Source organism: Accipiter gentilis, chromosome 15, assembly GCF_929443795.1.
Source record: "Accipiter gentilis chromosome 15, bAccGen1.1, whole genome shotgun sequence".
NCBI classification, from domain to species: domain Eukaryota; kingdom Metazoa; phylum Chordata; class Aves; order Accipitriformes; family Accipitridae; genus Astur; species Astur gentilis.
Window position 1 is genome coordinate 8,393,646 of NC_064894.1, and position 23,813 is coordinate 8,417,458.

The window sequence follows — 23,813 nt, forward strand, 5'->3', positions numbered from 1 at the left end:
ATACGGGTCAGAACACAAAGCCAGATAACATCTTTCTGTTGAGGGCAGTATAATAAAGGAGATTTTATTGCCATATGGAAGCCTGGACACTTGTTCAAAGAGACTGCAGTCGGTCAGACACATAGGGGAGGATTTTTCTTCCCTTGACTACTGTAGATATAGCTGTGTTTGGTAGTAGTACTGTTTCAGGCCTGGACGCTAGCTCTTGGGTATCTGTAGAGTTCTTCTTCTTCCAGAAATTCGTTTCTGGACCCCCCATGAGGGACAGGAGTGAGAGGGAACCTCAGCAGGGAACCGCAAAAACAGGTTATTTTGGCAGATTGCCTCGCTTTGTAGCTTGAAGAACTAGTCCTAGGAAAAAGATGATGTCCTACTGCAATCAGTTATAGCAGCTTCTATGCAGCTCTGTTCCTGGGAAATAACCTGTTGTGGGCCTGGAGGAATGTCTCTATAAACTTGGCCAGATCACTGCTTCATTCTGGTAGTACTTCAGAGTGATGCATCCTCAGCTGCTGTGTGAAGCAGGGTTAGGGGCACCTTATGTGTGAAGGTCACTGGCACAGGAGATGGAAAGTATTCATAGTATTAATAATCTTCTTTTTTTCTGTTTTCTTCTAAATAGGAGTCAGAACCCTAGAAAGCCTATCTGAAGTATGGACAAGCACATCTCCTGGATGAATGACCCTGTTCTTCAGCACACAACAGCTTCCCTAATGGATCACTGTGATAGAGCAAACATGCATCATTAGTAGTAGTCTGCTTGCCATGAGATGGTGCTCCTCAATAATGTGGAGTTAATAACACGTATATGAACCAGGATTAAGGCCAGGCTACTCATCTTCCTTTTAAAAATACTCATTGTTGATGTTTCACTTTTGTCTTTGGATTGCTTTCACAACTGGCACTGATACTCTAACAGACATGTATGTTTGAGAATAAGGAGTGGAGGTGTAGAGCTTCTATCGTTCATGGATATACTTATGTAGTCAGATTCCTTATCTTTTTAATTCTTTCAACTACTGTAGTTGAAGTTAGCTCATCATGATAGTTGGAGTGCTGGTGGTTATTAGAATGTTTGTGCTGGCTATGATCCAGAAGGTAAAAATTGTCAATCTTAAGATCTCAGTCTAAGCTGATAACTGCCGTATTTTTGCTCTACACATATTTATTGTGATGTTTATGCTAGATCATGTTTATTGTAAGAGACATGGGCTGCTAACCTTGTTCATGAAAACCTGATTTGTCTAGTGATGCACATTGCAACTGACTGTTTAAAAACAGTTGTTATCGTGGAGGAGGTGCCAAAGGAAAATATTTTGGCATGGTTCCTGTTCCAAATGCAGGTGAAATGTGCAGGAAAACACTTGATGGAAAATACTGGGTAGTTCAGAAGAAGAGGTCTCATAGCTAATAATATTACGTTATCTCTTAACTGAGAAAGACTCAACACCCAAAGTTGGAGCTCTGTAGTTGGACTGTCTTAAAATGAATTTTTGCCAAAACCTTGAGTTTAACTTTAATAACACCCACCTTCAAGCTCCATCATTAGCCACTTGAGAGTCAAGGGGATACGTTGAGAGCCAGGGCTCAGTCACATGGATGGTTAAACACTCTGCCATGGTCCAAAAGCACACCTAACTCTCCCAGCTGTTGTCCTGGTTATATCCCCCAGTGTGGAAATGTGGAGGTGCCTCAAAGACAGTGAGAAAGCTGAGTGTGTGCTTTGCTGGATGAGGCCACAAGGGTCAGCTCAGCTGAGGAACAGGAGCCAGGTAAAGGAAGTGGAGATTGTTCCAGTGGGACTGCATTGATGCACATAGCAGAACTTAGGCCCGTGACTTGCCAATAACCATGACAAAATGCATTCTAGACATAAGTCAAATTGCATTATGCATTTTGAATCAAGTCTGGCTAGGAAAATAACAGCTATGCTGTAATGTAGCTTTTACTCAAGTGATTTCATAATGACAGGGTAGTGCCATTCCAAGAAATGTCCTTATGTCTTTGGGTAAATGAAAGACAACCATTATGTGGGAAAGCTTCTTTGCAATCACAGCATCACTTAGACTGTGTGGCTTGAAGGAAGCCAAACTTGTAGAAAGTGTCAGAAAGCAACACTGTGCAACAAATCGCATGTTCTGTTAAAATCAGTATCCTAGACATGTTAGTTGGAATGGACAACTGGAGGTCATCTGGTCCAGCCCTGTCAAAATCAGGGCTAACAGCAACACTAGCTTGGGTCAGATATGGGTTGGTCTAGCAGAGTGTTAAAAATATCCAGAGATGAAGTTCTCATAACCCTCTAGGTAACCTGTGCCAGTCCTGCAGTACTCTCCTAGTGAAAACTTTTAATGTCCAGCCTCAACTCCTAGGCTGTAATTTGTGGCTGCTGCCTTTGCTATGTTTTCTGGCGCTGACAGGAAGAGATTGGCACCATCCTTTTTGTAACTGCCCTCAAGATAGTTGTAGGCTACCATTAGATCACCTCTTAGCCACCTTCTTACCAGACTCTTCACAGGCTGTGTGCTGTAGGCCCCTGGCTGCTTTGCTTTTGTGGAGCGCAACTCTTCCCAGTTTGTTCACATTCCTCTTGAACTGGGAGAAGGTCCCAAAACAATATTTTGGATGTGGCCTCACTGGTGCTGAGTAGAGGAGATAAGAACTTCACTCCGCCTGCAGGCCACCCTTTTCCTGAAGTAGGGCACTGCATGCTTTCCGCTATTTACAGTGAGTACATTGCAGGCTTATGATCAACCTGGCATTCACTAAAATCCCCAGGTCCCTTCAGCAGGGGTATTACTCTTGTCAGTCGGTTCCCAGCCCACACGGATGCTCTGCCACCCCCAAGGACAGAACTTGTCCGTATCAAACTTCATGAGGTTTCTGTTAGCCCAGTTCTCAAGGTTATCGAGATGCCACTGGACTGAAGCTCTGCCAGCTGTTACCAACCTCTGAAGCAGGTTCAGGTGTCGTTCACAGATTTGCTGAGGGTGCACATGAGGTCATCATCCAAGTCCCTGCTGAAGATGCTGAACAATAGGGGAACTGTAGCCTCTCAGATTTTGGACAATGGCTTACTCACGACTACAGAGGTATGACATGTACAATATTCATGACTACCACTTGCTGGAGTAAAGAACAGGTAACCTTCCTGTTCATGTTGTTTCAGCTACAAACTGCTTACAGTTGTGTGGCTTTTCCCTCTAGTACAAAGGCAAGAAAGCTTTAGAAAAGGAGATGTTAAAGGACTCCATCCATAAATCAGTTTCTCTTTGCATCCTCTGGTGCCTCCTCAGCTCAAGTTAAAGGGCTAGATGGAGCAAGAGCACACACAGATTTCAAGTCCATGGTTGTATTTAGTCATCGAAATCTTAGCTACAGCACCTTCTCGAGGAATCCTGAATGGGAGTTGATAACATGCATGTACATATATGTATGTGCATTTTTAGAAATTATGCAGTCAGTGGTAAGTTATTGTGACATTCTTGTCTCCAGTCCCGTACTTCCATGAGACTTGAACCTCACTATAGGAAGGGAATGTGACATAAGGTGGAGCTGTACATTGTTAACTTCACCAAGTTCAATATAACTTTTCCTAAAAAAAATTAAAGAAAAATATTTAACTTTGCAAATGAATACAGATATAAATTTACATAATTACACAGTTGATGATTACAGAGAAGCCATCCTGGATTTATCATGTACTTGATATGTTGTAAACTTTGAGAACTGCCTGAAGTTCCAGTTTCAAAAAACTTACCTAAGTGTGTAAGTTTATACACATGAGTAATCCTGGGTGAAATCCCAAGCTTACTGGTGTGAAAGGCAAAACCACACTGGTTTCTCCAGGGATGAAATTAGTTTCACAAAACTCCTCTTGAATTTTGATAATTGTAGAATAGAAGTCTCCCATTCAGTGGAGACCTAGTCCTGTTAGAGCTGTTAGGTAAACCTAGCTTATTTCAGAGCACACATGTGGGCATAATCAGTTGTATGGAGGACAACACTGGCTCCAAAGATATCCTGCTTGCTTGCATGGATTGGCACTGTAAGTCCCTTAGAATACGTGCTTTTGAATTATAACTGGCTAGTTAAAAAAAAAAAAAAAGAAGTGTATATTTTGCTTGAATGTGAATTTGGTCTGTTGTTGACAGCCTTATTTTTGTAATGAAAGCAAGTAGAGTTCTAGTTTGTTACACAAGATGATCCGGAATTTTTTAAACCAGTTTTGTAATAATGAAATGTAACTATCAGGTAACTGAAAAGGTCTGTGGAAGATAGAGCCATTTATTGAAAGAAATAACAAATTCTTAATTTTGTTTAAAATGCTTGCATATAAAGGTATGCTTGAGAACCAAATGATCCCAATTTTTAGCTAATACTTGTAACTACCCCACTTTTTAAAAGGGAGAGCAGTGTGAATTAAACTGTAAATCTTTGTACCTAGCTAAAGTTGCTGTGTGGGCTGACGTGCACATGCACATTCACTGTATCAGTGGCTTTGATAGAGGTGGTTTTGTTTGTGCCACACACTACTGGATAGTGCCTTGCCAGAAAGAGGTCTGTTTCTGTAGGGTCTTCCTAGATGCACTTAAAGTTTGAACTGAGAAAGGGGTAGTTTCTATATTGCTACTTTTTTAATAATGCAGTAAATGGATTTTGAGGCCTGAGTCAAAAGACACATGGTTTGTAAGGATGAAACAGTTTTTGATGAGTCTTTTGAACTCTTGATTTTTCTTAGTGTGGCTTTCTCTTTTTTTTCTTTTCGTTGACTGTCTAGAATCAAATCTTCCAAGGGAAGTAGACCTGGAGTAAAGCCCCTAAATCCATGTTTGCACTTTAAAATAACTGTCTGATTCAAGTGTTGAGCAGCCCAAGTGCTATCACTGAAATGAAGAGGAGCTACCAAGCTCTCAGTGGATTTCTTGGTTGTCTCTCCCTGCCCTGTCCCCCCATCAGGCCATTTATTTAGGGAGCCCAGTTCTGGGAATACCACGATTCAGAAGTAGGACCCTGAGATTTTAGGCAGTGCCTTGTGGCACCACACAGGAGTGGAAGAGTGGGGTCATCACCAGGAAAGTGCCAAATCCCCTTAGTCTTCAGTGGCTTGTCACTGATTTCACTAGATCTTGGCGCGAGCGGTGGGAGGCGGAGGGATCCCCGCGTATTCGCCCGGCACAGAGAGCGGGAGTGGAAAACTCGGTGCAGAACGGCCCACGGCTTGCTGGCGGCAGCCCAAGCAGCGGTTCTCACAGGAGCCCTTGGCCGGCCGTGCCGCGTGTGAAACCACGCAGCACCGCTCTCCACGGGACTCCAGCTGCGTCTGGCCTGTCCTTCACTCTCTTGCTCCCTAAGGAATTTGGGAGGGGAAACGGAGAACAGCTTCTTGAGAGCAGTCCTTCAGCCAGGGCAGATCCGGCTTACTCCCTTCATCCTATTTATCCCTTCCTCATGTGCTTCGTCCTGTCCTGCGTAGACCTACCTGCGTGCAAATCTTCCACTCCCGGCCATTTGTGAAATCCCTGTGAGGTCGCAAGCGCAGAGCTGGTGTTCACCGTCACCGTGTCAGTGTCTCGTAACTCGGGGGGGGACGGAGCACGTTGCATCCTAGACCGTGTACACCTTATATATTAAAACCGTGTTCGTCTAATAAAAAATGTAATTCAAAAAAGACGTTTGGAATGTGTGGTATGTGCCAAAGGAAACAGTGAAAAAATCCGAGTCTTTATTCTTGCTGCAGCTCCCTCTGGTGACAGCCTGGTGCTTTGGCAGATGAAAGCACTGCAGAGCTCTTCGCCTGCGATGGGTGAGCCTGATGCTGTAAGATGCTAAGTGGCTTTGATCCCTGGTGGCTCAGTGGGAATTGCAATCTGCAGAATACCTGCTGGGTTAGGGTCTAGGTCCTCCCCAGGTAAATAGTAGTAAAGAAAAAAAAAAAGATTTATTGCCTTCTGGTTTTGCGCTTGAGTTGGTTGATAAATACTGTGGAAACAAAGGCTGCATCCTCGGGTGGCTTGGGCAGTGAGGCCAGGAAGTTTTCACGTGCTGAAGTTTTGCTCCTAGGGCTAAAATCTTCAGGAGTGCTCCTTTTTCTTGACTGAAAGGAATGTGAGTTCCTGTTTTGCCTATCCACTTTCCCAATCTGTATTTAAATATGTTTTACACAGTAAGTGACTGACCAAAGGTACAGGTTTGTAACATGGCAGTCTTCCCTTGATTCTCAGTCTAGTATATAGTTTTTAATAGCTTACTGTTCCTGTCTGAAACTTGCCCATTGTCTCCAGTGTGGACACTGCTATGAAAACTCTACCAGTTTGTGGCTGCTTCTTGTTGTGGTGTAACCCCAGGCAGCAACTAAGCACCACGCAGCTGCTCACTCACTTGCCCCCCAGCCCCGCAGTGGGATGGGGTAGACAATCAGGAAAAAAAGTAAAACTCGTGGGTTGAGATGAAGCGTTTAATAGGACAGAAAGGAAGAAAATAATAACAATAATAATAATAAAATGACAATAATAATAACAAAAGAATTGGAGTATACAAAACAAGTGATGCACAATGCAATTGCTCACCACTCACTGACTGATGCCCAGTTAGTTCCTGAGCAGCGATCCACACCCTCCCAAGGCCAACTCCCCCCAGTTTATATACTGGACATGACACCACACGGTCTGGAATACCCCTTTGGCCAGTTTGGGTCAGCTGTCCTGGCTGTGTCCCCTCCCAACTTCTTGTGCCCCTCCAGCCTTCTTGCTGGCTGGGCATGAGGAGCTGAAAAATCCTTGACTTTAGTCTAAACACTACTTAGCAACAACTGAAAACATCCGTGTGTTATTAACATTATTCTCATGCTGAACCCAAAACACAGCACTGTACCAGCTACTAGGAAGAAAATTAGCTCTGTCCCAGCCAAAACCAGGACAGTTCTCTACCCTGGAGCGAGGTTCTGTGCCACCTGCTCTAAGACAGGACGGGTAAAAGAGATACGGGTGGGAAGGCAAGCCTGAAATGCTTGAAATGAGATCCTCAGCTGGTGTAGGATCAGTAGCACCTCTCCGAAGTGAGCGGAGCTGTAGCAGCTCAGCTGTTGTGTCACGGTGGGTAGAAGCAGCCAGATTCTGCTGCAGGGGTGGGTGGAAACCTCTTGATTTCCAGAGAGGAAGATGAAGAGATGTTCCGTATCAATCTGCTCGTGTAGCATCACTGCCCGCGCTCCGTGTGTAAACCTGTGACACGGCTGTTCCTCCTACGTGGCTGCCAGAGAATACAGTGAGGGCAGTCAGCGGGCAGAGGTTGCACGGTGTGGGATGCTTTGCCACTAGCTGTCATCCTCCCCTGCATCCCAGCTCTGCGTGGGCTCCCTGTGCCAGGGGGAACATCAGTGGGCAAAAGTGCTTGAAAGTCACCGCTGTGTTTGCACGCGTGTGTGCATGTGTCAGTCTGTCTGCATCTCCTCATTCCTACCCCGGAATGCAGCTGGTCTGGCCTGTGAGAAGGTTCTCCTGGACTGGCTCGTTTGCTTTTTAGGTACCAGAAGGACATCCCTTGTTTATTCTGTAAACTTCGACCGAGCTGTCTCTGGAGGTGCCGTCACGCTCTCATCTGAAGTAACTTCCCTCAGACTGCATGGTGCGGCACAGGCAAGCGCGGTTCTGGGTGCAAGTCCTCCACACCTGGGCCACTTTAAAGGTGACCATTGCATGTAATTCAATCCCCTGATGAATTTGGGAAACATTAGAAAATGACAGGATTAAGGAATTAGCACCCTAAAGAAAAGGTCAGCTGCAGCCTTGAAAAATTGTGTTTAGAAAGCAAGGAAGAAATTGTTAGATTCTGACAGTAGAAGAAAATCCTTCCTTCATGTCTGGGGAAGCAGGCAGACCCTGAACACCCCATCCCTCTCCCTGCACCCCAGGATGGCCCTAATGGGGTCCCCCTCCAAGGGAAAGAGCCCTTACGTGGAGCTACTGCCGTCCTCAGAAGAGACCTGACATCATGCAGCAGCCCTGCATGCGCCTGAGAATGCTTCCTGCTCCCTGCTGCTTGAGAGAGAAGGTATTTTTCACATAACGGGAATAAACAGCATGCTGGTTCGGCGCCTCTCAAGTCCCAAAGATTATACGCCTCTTCCAGGTCCAGGTGCTATCTCCCTTAACTGTGCCGCCCACCAAACTGCACTTACCTTTTCTTTGCACCTCTTTGGAGATGAAGAGCAATTCCACTGAAATCGATGAACATCAAGGCGAGTAAAACAAAAGCTGAGCCTACAGGTCTCTGCATTACAGCACCTTCCATAAATAAACTCAGCAGGGTGAGTTATTCTGCTGGGAACCAAAAGAAAAAAAATCAGTAGCTTGTTTTTTTGCCTCGTTTCTTTGGGCGAGGCGCTTCGAGGCTCAGCAAGATTTTGCAAACACCTCACTGTGAAGTGCCAGAGCTGAGAGCGTAGCAGGACTCCCATCCCCGGCTGCCAAACAAAAGCCGTGACTGCTTTTCCCTCATCCTCCCAAAGGCACCGGGCCACTGCCAGCTGCGCCGACGTGCGAGGGATTCTGTTTCACCGATGTGTGACCGAGGGAGTGAGAAGCAGATTGGCGCTGGCAGGGAGAGAAACCCGCAGAGGGCGACCGGGTGTCCCTGGGCAAGAACACGGGGCTGTAGCGGCTGAGATTTGCTGAAGATAACAGCTCGGGTCTGTCCCACCTCGCTTCTCCAGCCACTGCTCCAGCCCGTCCCTCCTCTTCATTAAATACTTCCAGCTCGCACCTTCCCGGTAGGAAAAGGGTAGTTATCAGATTTGATGCGTTTGCATGCATTTCCAGGAGAATTTCAGCCAATTTTCTTTCTTCCCTGCCAATTCTCTTCCGCAGGGCAATGCTTCAAGGACGGCACGCAGGGTGCTGGAGTTGGCGTGGGTGCAGCCGCCCCGGGGCTCCCGGTCTCGCAGCAGGTAAACAGTGGTCTGTCCTGCTCCCTCCTTATGCAAAATCCGTCCCGTGGAGCCTGCAGCCAGGTTTGAAACGGCACTAACAGCTCTTCCCGTCTTCTTTTTACTTAGCTTCTCTTAATTTCATGGGTTTATATCCTTAATGGGGGGAGGAGGGAAGGATGTAGGTGTGAAGAGGCGGGGATGGGTGAGGTACTGACCAGCCATTCCTATGTGAGAACTAAGAAAGCTGAATCACTCTTAGGCATGATATGAGCAGCATGCTAACGTGTTCAAATGCATAACTTTTATCATTTAATTATACATTGTCTCATTAGAGCTGTATCTGGACACGAGTCCGGTCCTTTCTGCTTCAGCTTCCTTTGCCAACATACCCATCTTGTCCTCTTTTACCTATTGCCTAATGACCGTCTCTGAACGGCCCTTGCAGAGCCCTTTGGTGACGTCGCCTGTCTGCAGCGGTGACATGGCCGTATGTCATCTCCAAAAGACAGGAAAGCTGCTTGCTGAGCTGGCTGTAGCCCCCCCGAGCGCTGGCCTTGGCCGGCACCGCGACCCACCGCCGTCCTGCCATGCTGCACCCCAAAATGGCTGATAATGGCTTTCACCTCCGACCCCCGAGCTAATGGTCTTCCTGCTCCGAGAGTTTTGTAATTGTTGGCACCGCTGGTGTAATTTGCCTTCAACACATTTTCTTCTCTGGGTTTTCATAGCTTTAAATTCTCCTGTTTCTCTTCCTGGTTTTGTTGGATATGTTTTTTTCTTTTAGATGTCTTTTGTGAGTGGCATAAATTTGAGTTTGAGCCGTGAGAGGGCTTTTAGGTCAGGACAGCTGTACAGCGTTGCTGTGAAATACGCTCTTGAGTCATTAAGGTAAATTGCTGTAGCATCAGTACTGCTCTAGCCAGGCTGTGATACTTAAGCCCTAAGTGGCCATTTCATGTCCCTTGGAGCACTCTCGCTCTGAGCAAAGTGTGGGTATCCATCAAACCCGCTTACAACTACAGAAACCTACAGAGGTGACGGCATTTCAGTGCAACAGAATTCATGGTCTGCATTAAATAGTCAACCTAGAGGAGATCTCTCGGGTTACAGACCCAAATCCTCTGCCGTTTCTGTCGTCACAGCGGCTGTCTCATAAAACTACCCAACTCCAGCTAAAAGCACCAAATTGGGTCTGGGTTGATATTTTTTCCTGTGGGTTTTTTTTTGGCTCTGCTATGCCGGTTGGAAAATTGTCTCAAAATCCTGCTTCTCTTGCACCAAAAAATAAACCTTCTTCCAAATCCCAGCTGAAGTTTATTTATGACCAGCTTATCTCCATCATCCTGGTTGTCCTTTCATTTAAAAAAGTCTCCCACACAGGAATTACCTGTCTTATGTACTTACGTAGGGGTTTTCTTTACTGCCTTAGCTACGCTTTTGTCAGGTGGAAGAAGCAGCTGAGCCGGCGCAGAGTCCGGGACAACTGAGGTCCCTGGGATGAGGAGGTCTCCCCTATACAATAGCATGGAGTAACTCCATGAAGCAAGATCAGAATGAGCTCCTTAATTACTTCAGCTAGCAGAATTTGTAATTTAGAGGTGTAACGAAGACAGAGATGATCCCGATGCTTTCAGGATCTTGGCAGCAGTCTTGCCATTTAACAGTTTCTCATTTTAGCCCTGACTGAGCTATTGCTCCAATTTAGCATATTTCCTGGGCATAATGTGTGGGCAGATGAAAGAACTGTGTTTCCTAAATACATGAATTAAACATTCTCTTGACAGACTTTAACCTTTGATTAATTCGAAGGTGTCAGAAAAATCAATAGCCTGGGATATGCTCCTTGAACTTACACCAGCCGCAGGAATGAAATACAGATCTTGGAAAGACCATGAGTAGCCAGCCATCTTTTAAAAATTTATTTCAGTTTAATATATAGACATATATATTAAAAAAAGTTGGTAAAGGTAGGTCCAAATTCCCCACTAATTCGAACAAGGACCATGACTCTCCACGGCAGACAGCAGTTACCCCGGCATAAGAACCTGTACGTGAGGGACCTGAGACCTGTTGCGATCTTGGGCTTATTTGTGTGTGCTGCGGTGAGTGGGATAAGGGCAAGGGCTGCTTTTCCCCGAGCACGTACTCAATCTGTCTCCTGCCTTTCAGCAGCCAAATGCCGCCTGCTGTTGGTGCACGGGGCTCAGGCTCTCCCCATTCCCTCTCCTCTGCCGGCTCTTGCCGCTGCCTCCCCTTCACCTCCCGGCACGGTCCTGCTGCCTGACTTTCCTGCGTGTCAAGCCAAAATCACCGTGTTTGCCCCCAAAATCACTCTTGTGGTGTTTGCTCCAACCTGCTCCCTGCACGCATCCCTCAGCAGGGTCCCGCAACTGAGTCCTTCCCCCTTGTCATACCGTCCTAGCTGGGTTTCCAGCACATTTATCAGTATATTTTCCAGTCTTCTCTCCTCGCTTTACTCTTCGTCGTGTCTTCAAACCCAACCTCCGTGCCGGTGGCCTCTTCCCTTTGCCACCCGCCCCAACTTCACATCAGTCTCCTTGCCTTGCATCACCAGCTGAGAGGTTATGAAGACGCGCGAGGTGTTTGGGGATATTTGATAAGGGGAAATGTAACAGACATCTTGATTATCTTCTTTCCAGGATAATAAATTGCCATTACAAAGCACCACCCATCAGAAAACACCTCTCACTGTGTTAGCCGACATCCCACGGAGCAGATGCATCGCTGCCCCAAGGGGTGCTATGGAGTTTGTGCTCTCCAAACCCCATGGGACGGATGCTCTTATGGTTAATAATAATAATAAAAAACAGTGTTGCGTATGTCCTAAACCCACTGAGAATAAAACCTGAAATGGTGACTACTTCAGCAGTTTTTCCCAGGTGAAGACTGGGGAGAGTTTTGATCACTGTAACTTTACAGTATCTTCTTTACCATTAAGACCTGCTTGGCATCCTCACAGGGTTATGTATGACCGAAAGTTTAAATTAATCTGTCTTCAGGGATGGTGACGGTTGAAACTAGAGATACATTTCAGGTTTTCTTAGCTTCCTCTATCCCACCTAACCGTGCATCCCAATACCTGTTTCTTAGCAATGTCTTCAACGGACCAGAAACAATAGTCCTTATAAAAGATCCTCTTACAGAGACTTAACACTGTAGAGAATCAATAAAGGCAGCCTAAATGATGATTGCACCTTCCTGAAGACCTTTTGGACATCCTGCAGGAATAAAAAGAGGAGAGGATGAGAAGAGAGTGACGTTAGAGAATGAGGCTCTGTAGTGAATATGGTTTTCACATTGTGCTAACTGAAGATCTTCACGTTAGAGAGGTTTAGAAAAATGTTGTCCGCTTCCCTTGTAGAATAAAATGGTGGAAAAGAAGGCCACACAATAAATAAATTAATTATTTTTCACATTCTCTTTAAAAGATAGAAGCCCCGAAGAGAGTAGGTACGTTGACCATTTTTTGTGCACTTTCACCCACCTTATTTTTCACTGAGAAAGGCTTTGATGGAAAATTCTTTTACCAGCAGCTCCATTAATAATAAGTTCACCCTCATATAAATTAGCATAGCAAGTTGTTGAAGAGTCTTTTGTTTCTCCGGCACATCCGTATCTGTCCGTTGTTGAAGATCCTCCTGTAACACCATCAGCACACGCTGGCACGTCGTTCCCCGTCCTGGTCGGGGGGATGCAGCAATCCTCCTCCCCTCAACCCTGAGGAGAAAATACCGGCTTTGGGAAATCACCCCCGTGGTAGCCTGGTGACCTGGGCGGCCTGGTCCTACCAATGCACAGCAAGAAACCGTATTACAAAAGACTGGTAACCACAGAAAAATTGGAGCCTGGCCTTTTCAAAAAACTAGGTCACGGATTTGCATCTCAGCTCGGTTCGGAGGATCGTCTCCTTCGGTGCTGCCACGAAGGGTCAGTTCGGTAGGGCCGAGAGAATGAAGCCAGGGAAGGGGAATGGGGGAAGAGTCTGGCCCAGCCGTGACGGGGCGTGGGTGGGAGTGGGGATGTGTTGTCTGTCACTGACATCTAGAGGACAGCACGGTGTGTATGTTGTGAAGCATTATAAAGTAACCAAACCCGCGGCGCGAGGAGTCTTCCTTTGCCCCGGCACGGCTCACGGGCACAGCAGCCCTCGCAGCTGAAACTGGCTGGCTTTCCAAACTGGTGCTTGGGCTGTCTTTAAGCATTTTACCCAGTCCGGACATTGACATTGTGGTTTTTTTGTTGGTGGTGAGCCACCAGCAGTGCTATCTTCTGTGGGACCCTTCTCGCCTTCCTCTCCCCAGCAAACCCACAAAATTTGAGACTGACCAAACCAACTCACAGCGACGGACATCACCTAACGGGGAACGCGCAGGAGCTGCCATCACCCACCATGACCGTGAAGCCCACGGGCTTTACTCAACCAGGTATCGAAGGGAAGCCAGGCTTTGGAAAAGCCCCCACGGCTCCAATGCTGGGGTCCGTGGGCAAATTCCCGGCACCCTGCTCCCAGCGTGGCGTCGGCAGGAGGCTGCGGGATGCTGCGGGATGCTGCACGGTGCAAGACCTGCTGCTGCAAGGTGGTTCTGCTGCCCCGCTGGGCTGGGGCTGGAGGCTGGGTTGGGTCCCTCCTGGTTGGAAGAGCGGCCGGGAGCGTTACGAGAGCCTGTTGTCATCTATTTGTAAGAGTGTGTTGTTCAAGCCCCTGTTAATGCAAGGTAAGACAGCTTTTTAAAGCAAAGAAAATAAGTAGGGAGGCTCCTGGGAAATTAGTTTTAATTTGAGAGACAGATTTTCACAGTAGGCTCCTCTTCCTGGCACAGCTAGAGGATGAAGATGGAAGTTATAATAGACAGGCACCTTCCCTCCAACTTTACGCCAGCACCAAGCTTTTGCAGATGTAGGAAACAACTGAAGAGGCCGAAACAGCGCTTCATACCATTCCAGAAAGCTTTAGTGGGATTATTTTTAACTGTTTGCAGCTCTTTGGGCTGGGCTGGTTTCTTTTGCCCCAGGAGGCGATCAGTAATCACTTCAAGCCAAGGAGCCGCTTCTTCCTCGCAGGGTGGCTGAGCATGTGCACAGCAGCGCTTCGCCCTGCTTAGCTCATGCCAAATTAGCACTTAATGGCGCAATTTCCCAGAATCGGAGGATTACCCCACACCTTGGTTTTCCAGCATTCCCAAACAGGCTGTCCTCATAAAGAGATCATGAGCAGAATTGTAAAAGGATGAGGAAACCCTTTTGCGCAAAGCTAATAAAAATTTTTTTAGAGGGATTTTAATTGAGCACTGCATTTAATTAGCTTTGCCCATGCGTTCAGCTTCGACCTCTGGATTTACAGGGCTGAGGTCAGCGAGGGCAGGTAATGCGGTAGGCATAACCCGTGCCACTGCTTCCAGCAGCTCCGCAGGCTGGCTGGCACCCTTCAACCACCCCCGTTGCTGCCTACTTTGCAGCCAGGAAGGCTGTAGCCATTTGCTTTTGCAGTGGCTGACATTTCCAGGGGCTTATTTTATTTTATTGGATCGATGAAGGATCTCTGGTAGAGAGACATCATCAGTGAGCATGGTCCTCATGCCTGTGGTGTTGGAAATAGCCCCCTGCACACTGTGCCCGGAACAGTAGACAAACACAACTGGAAAAAAGGGAGAAAACCTGTTCATCTGCAATGAAAGTGTGTTATGTGTGGTTGGGCGGTGGACACCTGACGGTGTTTCAGTAGAGCTGGATGATACAGGGATTGACTTCTTCACAAAGCTTTAAGATTGCAAAGTTCTTCCACTTGTGGCCTGGGGATCAAACCCCCAGGTCTTTAGCAGCTTCACTTTTTACAAACCAGCCAGCAGCCACTCTTCTTAGACCAAGGGAAATTTTGGCAGTGGCTGGAAGGAGAAAGGTTACTTCATTCCTCCTCCGTCCTCCCCCCCAAACGGGAGGTTGTCACGTATGGTTCCAGCATGGACCCCGGTGAAGGAGATGTACGCGTGATGCAGAAATGCTCCCGTCTTGGGAGACAACACACCCCTGGCACAGAAGCCACTTCTCCGGAGTTCTCCTGAGTGAGGACGATGGCTTTGGGGGCCGTTTTGCACCCCCTGAGACAGCCGGCGCGGAGGATGGAGCCTGTGTGCCCAGGGGAAGACTGGTCAGGGTGGGTTGGGGGGCTCAGCTCGCTGCCACGCAGGGATGTCCCAGCGCTTAAGCTGATTGCTAAAGGAAATAAATTTTAAAAGCAGATGGTTTAACTAGAGCGCCAGCCACCCTTGTTGTAATGCTGTGTCTCTAGATATTTTTACTGTTTTATTAACAAGTCTCTCGTACTTATTTCTTTCCCATTACTTGACAGATGCTTTCATCAGGGTTATATAAAGTCCTATTTTCATCCCTACTTTGCCTAGAAATACATTAAAGAAAAGCTGAAACACAGATTAATAATGATATGCCGAGCAAAATATTTACCGCATATATTTTTTTAAATAAAAAAATGCAATTTTAAACCAGTTTTACAAGAGCCGATGCTCTGCAGCGGTATCTGCGTACCTGGGAGAGGTTCCTCCAGGGAAGCAGCTGTTTTGCTGAGGCTGACAGGAGCTCTGCGCTGCTGGGGGAGAGCCGGAGAGAAATGCTTCTCCTTGCACAGGCACACAGAAATGGGAAACCCCCCCCCGAGAATTTCAGTGCTGCTGTCAGACAGCAAATTAGGCTGAGATTAGACAGGCCCCCTGTTAAAACGTGTTGCTTCTGCTAGACGTGTTTCTGAGCAGGCAGACTGGAATTACATACAGTGACACAAGTTCACCAAAATTCGTGGGGTAAAATTAGCCTTCTTTATGGCTCGATTCAGAGGGGCACTCACAGAAAGCAGAAGCTTGCTGGCAGTGGTGTCCCCGCACACTTGCCTGGCTGGAGAGTCAAAAAGTGACCAACAGATGTTACAGGTACATTTTGAAAGCAGGTGTGTGCTTTCTTACAACCCACGCCACCTAAAGTACAAGTTCTGTTAAAGCAAACCATGGTCACAGCAGCCACAAGACATACGCAGCACCATTTTCAACTGTTTAAATATTGGTCACAACCCTTCAACATTAACGATGGCATCAAGATCATAGCAACTCTATGAATACCTTCTCATCACCCGTACCTCATCGGTTGGCTTTATCACTGAACATGTCACCATTCTGTTGACATTAATTACAGTCCCACAGCTGAATGCATCCATTGGCTTTGTGTTACCTTATCCAGTTTAGAAAACATACAAACAGCGGGATGTGATTTAGCTCCACTTAAGATATCTAAATGCATGTTCTTAAGTGAGCAAGGTATCAAAGTTCCCGTTACTGCAAATGGACATCTAGGGAAGGCTCAGTTCAGCTGCCTGAATGCAGGCATTTGGGTATCTAAGCCTGGACCAAAATCCTGTCTTCTGTGGAAAAGAAGATAAGTAATCTCCCTATTTTATCCCATGCCGATCTCCGATGCACCAGCTGTCACAGCTCCCAGACTTCCAGGGACGCATTTTCTTCCTGCTTGTTCTACTACAATTGCTCCAAGCTTTAGTACAGTCACTGTGAGGCAAGATTCTGGGGATGGAGGGAAATGAGGAAAAAGTCTGCTTGAGGTTATTTAGCAGCAGTTATCTTTTAGAGAAAAAACTTATTTCAGCATAAAATGAAAGGCCAATTGAAGCCAAACTGGGTCTTACAAGAACTTTGAAAGTCTCTGCTGTGCTCAAGAAGATTTTCTCCAAACCTGTATGTTTACATTACATTGATCACAATAAATGTAAGTTCAGAAAATATTCAATATTTATGTTAACTGGGGTACCTATATCTCAAAGATGATTTATAAATAGGCGCCATGTATCATTATCTTCTTCAAATAAACATCTTTAAAAAACAAAGGTGGCCTAAGGAAGGGTATTTGGCAGGAAAATCGACTCTTGCCCAATGCAGAGGTATCTCCCCATAGCACCTGGAATCACAGATCCTCACCACGCAGTGACTGACTGGCTTTTACCTCCTGCTGTCTTAACACGGGAATGAGCAATGCATGAGCAACTGCAAAACACAGGCTATGGCATCATCTGTGGGCAACAAAGGTCCCCCCCTTCCGAGCGCTAATATGCAACCCTAAAAATACATTATGACTGTGCTTCCCTCTGCAAAGGGCCGGATTTCTTTTTGGCTGAAAATATACTTATTGCTAATAAAATACTAACACAGTTGTACCTGATTTTACATACCAAAAAAGAGCAGAGCATCCTCGAATTGTTCTTGAGGGAAGGGCAAGAGAGTCAGGGAATGGGACGATGTCGATGTTCCCTAAGAAGTTGCTTTTAACGAACAGCGTTTAATGAACAATAAGCAGTATATGTTACAGTGTCTGTAGTTTAACTAAAAGAGGCTGTAACCCTCTAGAGTTTACAAGTGCTTTGTACGAACTAAAACAATTTGGCTGACATCTCCCTTTATAGCAGATTTCCCATAGCATCCAGCTATTCTGGTTTATTCATAATTAAATGACATCAGAGACATCTGCTTTAAAAGTGGAAGTAAACCTTCCAAAGCTGTTACAGCTGCATGGTCTTGATTTTATTTTTCAAAGCAATGGGATCATCTTTTTTTTTCCAAATGACCTTTAATTAATCTCCTTCTTCTAACTACCTCTGTAAATACTACCATTGTCCACGGCTTATTACCACAGTAAACTACTGAACTAGAAACAATACAGAATGACTTTCTTTTTGATATGATTACTGGGGATGCAGCGGCAGCAGCAGCGGGAAGGAGCAGGAGAGGCACAGTGCTTAGCAGAAATATGATGGACATGAGCAATGATAACCTTTAAAAACATTTCCTGTGAAGTGGAGATCAGGTAAGAACATAATCAGGTCTTTATTGGTACCAGATCATAGGAAAAAAATGCAAACTTATGTGGACAACGCTCACTCAAACTTTTCTACTCAACTGGCATTTAATGTGATTTAGGTGTTGGGAAGGAAGATCAAGCAATGGAGCAAGTGACTCCTTTCCCACTGGCCAACTCCCTTCATAAAGTGTTTTATAAATGATGGAAATAGAAATAAAATGTCTTGTTTACCCATGCTTGGGAGGTGAAATATCGCTGCCTGTTTTTTCTCGGTGCACTTTGGTTTCAAAGGAAGTCCAGGTTTCTTCTGTATTTTCCTCTACCCTCTCATTGACTGTCCCGATCATAGCATCCTCTCTTCAGCTTCACGTAATTGCTTGTCTTGAATTCACAGCCAGTGGCTGAGAAGGCAACAGACCAGCTTCAGGGACAAGAGAGGTCGCCCAAAGCTTGTGTTCCTACTAAAATTACTAAAATAAATGAATTATCACCTCCGGTTAAAATATCTGCCAATAGAAAGTATCTTTCTCACATACTCACAAAGGAAAATTGCATTGGCCCCATCAGATGTCAAGTAACACGGCAAAATGTTTTGGTTTTTTACTCCCCTTTTTAGCCAATTCAGACTCAGTCAATAGTCATCAAAGGTGCACGAAAACAGAGCGAGAAAAACATGTTACAGGATGAGCCTTTGCGTGCTTTGTGTATAGGAAAAGACAGTGCTTGAGCTTACCTGGAGATGAATAGAGGAAGCAAGACACAAGCAGGATGGCATGTCTCAGAAAGCATTTAAGGGAAGCAAACCGAAACCAGTCGTTCCGTAGTTCAAGGGGACTTTGGAGGCTTTTTGGGGGAACAGAGACTTGCAAGGGCAGCTGTACCTTGGAAACCATATCATTAACGCCATTTAATGCTGAGATTGCATATGTAATGGTATCGGAAACACCACATTTGGAAATGGTTGTAGCAAAATAGGGATAACAAGGTGGTTTGTTTGGGAGGAGACCGGGTGGAGAAAGGGAGGTAAAGGTGGTGAAAAGGAGAGCAGAAATGGGGAAAAAAAAGGAGAACAAGGCATGAAATCAGCCAGCAAACAGCAGGAGTTGGGATGTTTGCTGGCAGGAACATGGACACCTACAGGCAGTGCTGAAGCTGATGGGCAAGTCCCAACCCCACCAGGACGCTGGAGGAAACCCCTTGGATAACCCATCGGACTCTCCATCAGGTCTATGTCCAAAGGACGTGTGTGGGAGGGTAGAGCAAAGAGGGGTGGAACTGCACCGCCGTAACACGTGGCGTGGGAGGGCACAGGGACGGGGGCAGACCCGGGACCCTTTGGAAATGACCAAGGTGTGATGTGCCAGACTCTTAGAGATTCCCGTTAACAGCTTTTGGTCTCACAAACAGATAGATAAACCTGCAGGCAATCACTGGAAAAATCAGTGCTATCACCCATTCTAAAAAATAATCTAATCCAAAAATAAAGAAAAGAGATTTTGCGTGAGGCTTTGAACATCCTTTTTGTTGCTGAAAAAACATCTTTGCATTCAACAGGCATTTCTTAATACACGCGCAGTTAAGGTGAAATATTTGTTGAGAGATACATAGTTAACTTGGCTTTTCCTCTTTATGATGAATGATGATGAAACCTGTATGCATTTAGAAAGTGACAGAGTGGCGTTCATCATTTATGAGCTGGCTGGTAAACTAATAATGTGGGACTGTTCCCTATTAACCATCTGTTCTGGAAGATAATGGTTCGGCGCTGAGCGGCGTCTTATCAAGAATGCAATGGTCTCTGCAGTCTTGCGCATCAACATGGGGCTGGGAGTGCAAAATACGGAAAGGCTCTCATTGGGTTAAGCAATCAGAAACTCTCCAAGTGCACTCATAATCTGCTTACTGGTTAAGCTGGTGGGGAAGCAAGCGGCTGAGACCCTGCTGACCTTGCCCGGGTGGGGGGGGTCATCTCAGTCCGCACAAATTTTGGAGGGTCTCAGACTGTGTGCGAAGGCAGCATGCTGGCCCCACTCAGAATTATTGCTACTGTGTCAGTCAGAGGCATGTTGTTCTCTTGCCTGCGTGAGCGTTTAGAAGAAATCTGGGTGTGGTGATGATGATGATAATCTGCTGTTAATTTGGGGAGTTTGACAAAACAGACAAAAGGCAAATAACCGTTGTAGGAAAAAAAAATGTGCATTTTCCAGCAGAAGTAATAACACTAAATTCAGAAAAAGAGCAGGCATTTCTTTCCCATGGTGCTCATTGAATGCCTTGAAGCACAAAGACTCCTATACATTATGTTATATTTAGATTGTTAAAAGATACATAAATATGAGTGTGAACCAATTTGAGGGGGCTGGCTGGCTGGACGGGCATAGAATTAGGCCTCTACCTTGAAAACGCAGCGTGATACGATGCTGTTCAAGTTATCACTGAAAATCTGCCATTATGCAACCTTTTATTTCCTTACTTCAAATATTTATTTATACCTCAGATGTGAATGCTCGCCCCAAACAAACCACCTTGTTATCCCTATTTTTCCACCCCGAATGCCTTTGCCTGAGGCCACTCGTTCCCCTTCTTGGTTCCTCCATCCCCAGGCACTGCAGTTTGTGGACACCTCAGAAGTGTTGCTGTTTCTCGTCTCCCCGATCCCGTTTGCAGTGTGGAGCTCAGTGAACAATGGCAGAATGGGGGACAGAAGATGAACGGCAGAAAGGGAATAGTGGCACGGAGCGGTGCCTTCTGGCTTGAGGAGGACTGACTTAATCCAGTTTTGCGTGAAGCCAGTCTATTACGCAATTACGATTTTGGAGGTCAGCTACTTCTTCAGAGGGTGATGAAGTAGCTACAAAATCTACGAGGTTTTGAAGGACTGTTGTTAAGTCTTTACCTACCAAGTCTCTCAGTTTATCCTAAGGAAAAAAATCATCCTTTTGTGAAATGAAGCCATACTCTATTTCTCATTCTACACAGAAATGAGAAACCGTCATGTGTGGGAAGTGGAGAACGAGGACAGATTTCCATATGTTGGGACCCTGGAGTGCTTGAGTTTGTTTTTAAGCTGGATTTGGAAAAGATTTCAGCAAGACTTATTCACTGTTTTACTGGAATTACAGCTCCCTTCCTAATTTAAAAACATTGCCGTGCCTTACCCTGTTCACCTTTGAAAAGAGACTGGATTGTTTGTGCCTGTAGCAAACTCCAACCCTTCCCTCTCTGCCAGCTCGCCCAGCCACCACTGCAAAGCACAGCTTCTTATAGGTCCCCGCGGGGAAAAACCTATACGTGCATCCACCGTGGGGGTTCAGCGTTTCTCAGTAGGCAGGGACGACCACCTGCTATGGTTTGTGATGCTTAAATGGGCCTCTGGCCGTTCCAAAATTGTGTCCCCACCACCACCCCTGCTCCCCTCCAACCTCTTCGTCTCAGGGGTCGTTCGTCCTCCCTTTCTAAGTGCTTTAGCATCACCCGTGATGGACCAGGCTGTGCCAGTATGTACTCCCTGCAGTCGCCTGAGGGTCCCCATCAAGAACCAACACGGATTTCCCCTAAAAAACCCCGCGTGATGGGAATCACTGATTCTTACCAGCCGTATACTGACCCTGGGTTAGTTTAAAACTGCAGCATTCACACTCGTACAGAAGCTTATGGGTTAGTTCTATTTATTCATTTATTTTTAACTGTCTCTGGAGGTTTTCACTGATATTCTGGTTTCTAAGTCCTGACATAGTAAATAGGCCTTTGCTTGCAGACAGCTCACAGTTCTGCTTTGCTTAGTGATGTTCCTCCTAAATATTCCATGGGAAAAAAGCATTATACATCCATGAGTCTGGTAAATTTGAATTCTGATAATAGCTTCATTTCAGTAATTCATTATTTCTGATTTATAATTTAATGACCAAAGCTACACATTGGTGTCTACCTTTTATATACTTTATACAATTTATGACATTATTTATTTAACATCATATATATTTTTATATAACATTATTTATATAATGTTAATGTTTTCACTTCTATTCCAGCTTTCATCAGACTGTTTATCAGATTTGTAGTTCCAGCTTTTTTTTTACTAATCTTTGTATTCCTATGCTTCCTATGTATTCCTATGCTTCACTTTCCTGGCACCAAGAGGAAATTCAACAGTAAAAAAAAAATCAGAGTTGCTCTGTTTCTTATTTAGTAAAGCCCATTTCAAAATCTGATTGACAGCTAAAATTTGGTAAGACTACTTTTCTCCAGTAGTAGAAGAATCAGCCCTTGGGTCTCCGTTAGCATTCATAGGATCATAGAATCGTTGAGGTTGGAAAAGACCTTTAAGATCATCGAGTCCGACCGTTAACCTAGCACTGCCAAGTCCACCACTAAACCATGTCCCTGAGCACCACATCTACACGTCTTTTAAATACCTCCAGGGGTGGTGACTCCACCGCTTCCCTGGCAGACTGTTCCAATGCTTGACAGCCCTTTTGGTGAAGAAATTTTTCCTAATATCCAATCTAAACCTCCCCTGGTGCAACTTGAGGCCATTTCGTCTCATCTTATCACTTGTTACCTGGGAGAAGAGACCAACATTCACCTTGGTACAACCTCCTTTTCAGGTAGTTGTAGGGAGCAATAAGGTCTCCCTTCAACCTCCTTTTCTCCAGGCTAAACACCACCAATTCAAATCAGCTATTAAAACAGAGCAAAACTGCAATGGCACAAGCCAATGTACTGGCAATGCCCAGAACAGTTTCTCCAAGACAGGAAAGTTGGGAAAGTCTTTTCAGCTTGGATGCATTTCTGAAGAAAGAGTTCATTAATGTACAGATTTATAGTTTCCAATTTAACAGAAGGGGCTTTCCACTCTCCTGTGTGATGACTTTACTTTCACCAGCATGGCCACAAGAAGATTTGTTAGATCAGAGCTGTGTGCGGAGTCGCTATACGTCATGGGACACTTGTGTCTCTCCTCCGTATAACACTGCCTTGTTTCTAAACAGATCCTTAATTTCTGTTTATAAGATGATAAAAGACTTAAAGCCAAAGTAGGCATTTCAAGCACGTCCTCTATCATCACTGTAGTGGGTCACGTTTGATGATGCTGGTCACCATCACAGCGACCCCCACCAAGTCTCTGATCTGGAGGATAAGGAGTGAGACGGGGTGTCGTGCCCTTCAGCGGGGGCATTACTGCTCTCTCGCCTTTAACCAGCCAGTTTTCACAAAATTTTAAAAAACTCCAGCACTTCTGATTTCCTCCTCAAAGTAGCTTGAATCATTGATTAATGAGTTCAAAGTTATAGGGGAGAAGAAGGTTACCTGGGAGAAGCAGTTCAGACAGCCAGGCCATCTCCTTCTCTCCTGGCGTGACTGGAAAAAAAACTTATGGGAAAAAGGGTTAAGTACAGGGGTTCTGGTAAGCTCCCCAAAAGTGAACGCCAGCTTCTGATTGCATTTCAAAATGGACAAAGCTGCATAAGAGCAGGTCTCGCTAACACCTTTTTCAAACATAAATTTCTGTACAAAATAGGTACAATCAGATATAGTTTTTTTCCTAAAAAAGAGGTGTTCACTTCAAGTTACAAATTAAACAACCTGTTACTTTAGAATAGGATTGATTTTCTGTATCAAGATAAAAATTCACTGCTAACAGCACAGTGTGGATGACTCATTGCTTCAAACCAGATACAGATCAATCCATTTGGACATCTTTAGCAAATGCTGAAATTTATTTAGCCTTGGCCGATTTATTCAATTCACTTAGAAAACCCAGTGATTTATTACAAGATGCAAAATAGTGAAAATTACATAAAGGATTTAAAGCCTAAACTCTCATTTTCAAAAGAAAATGGCTGGTTTGGAGCCAGAACTGTGGGCTCAGTCCCCCACCATCAGTACAGGAAAGTCGCTTCACGCTCCACACGACATGCATCGGGGCAGCTGTGTTTAAGAATAAGGTTTCAGTATTATCCACAGTTTATATTTCACCACAGAGGTTAAATGA

The 23,813-nt window shown here is 45.4% G+C and overlaps 1 protein-coding gene across 1 annotated transcript in view; it reads left to right on the plus strand.

The window, feature by feature from the left end:
* Positions 1–5,657, plus strand: part of SH3BGRL2 (SH3 domain binding glutamate rich protein like 2) — a 46,678-nt gene extending 41,021 nt beyond the window's left edge. The window contains exon 4 of the mRNA XM_049818100.1: positions 623–5,657. Coding sequence (XP_049674057.1) covers positions 623–637 — 15 coding nt within the window. The 3' untranslated portion in view covers positions 638–5,657. The remainder of the gene's footprint in view (positions 1–622) is intronic.
* The last annotated feature ends 18,156 nt before the right edge of the window (positions 5,658–23,813 follow it).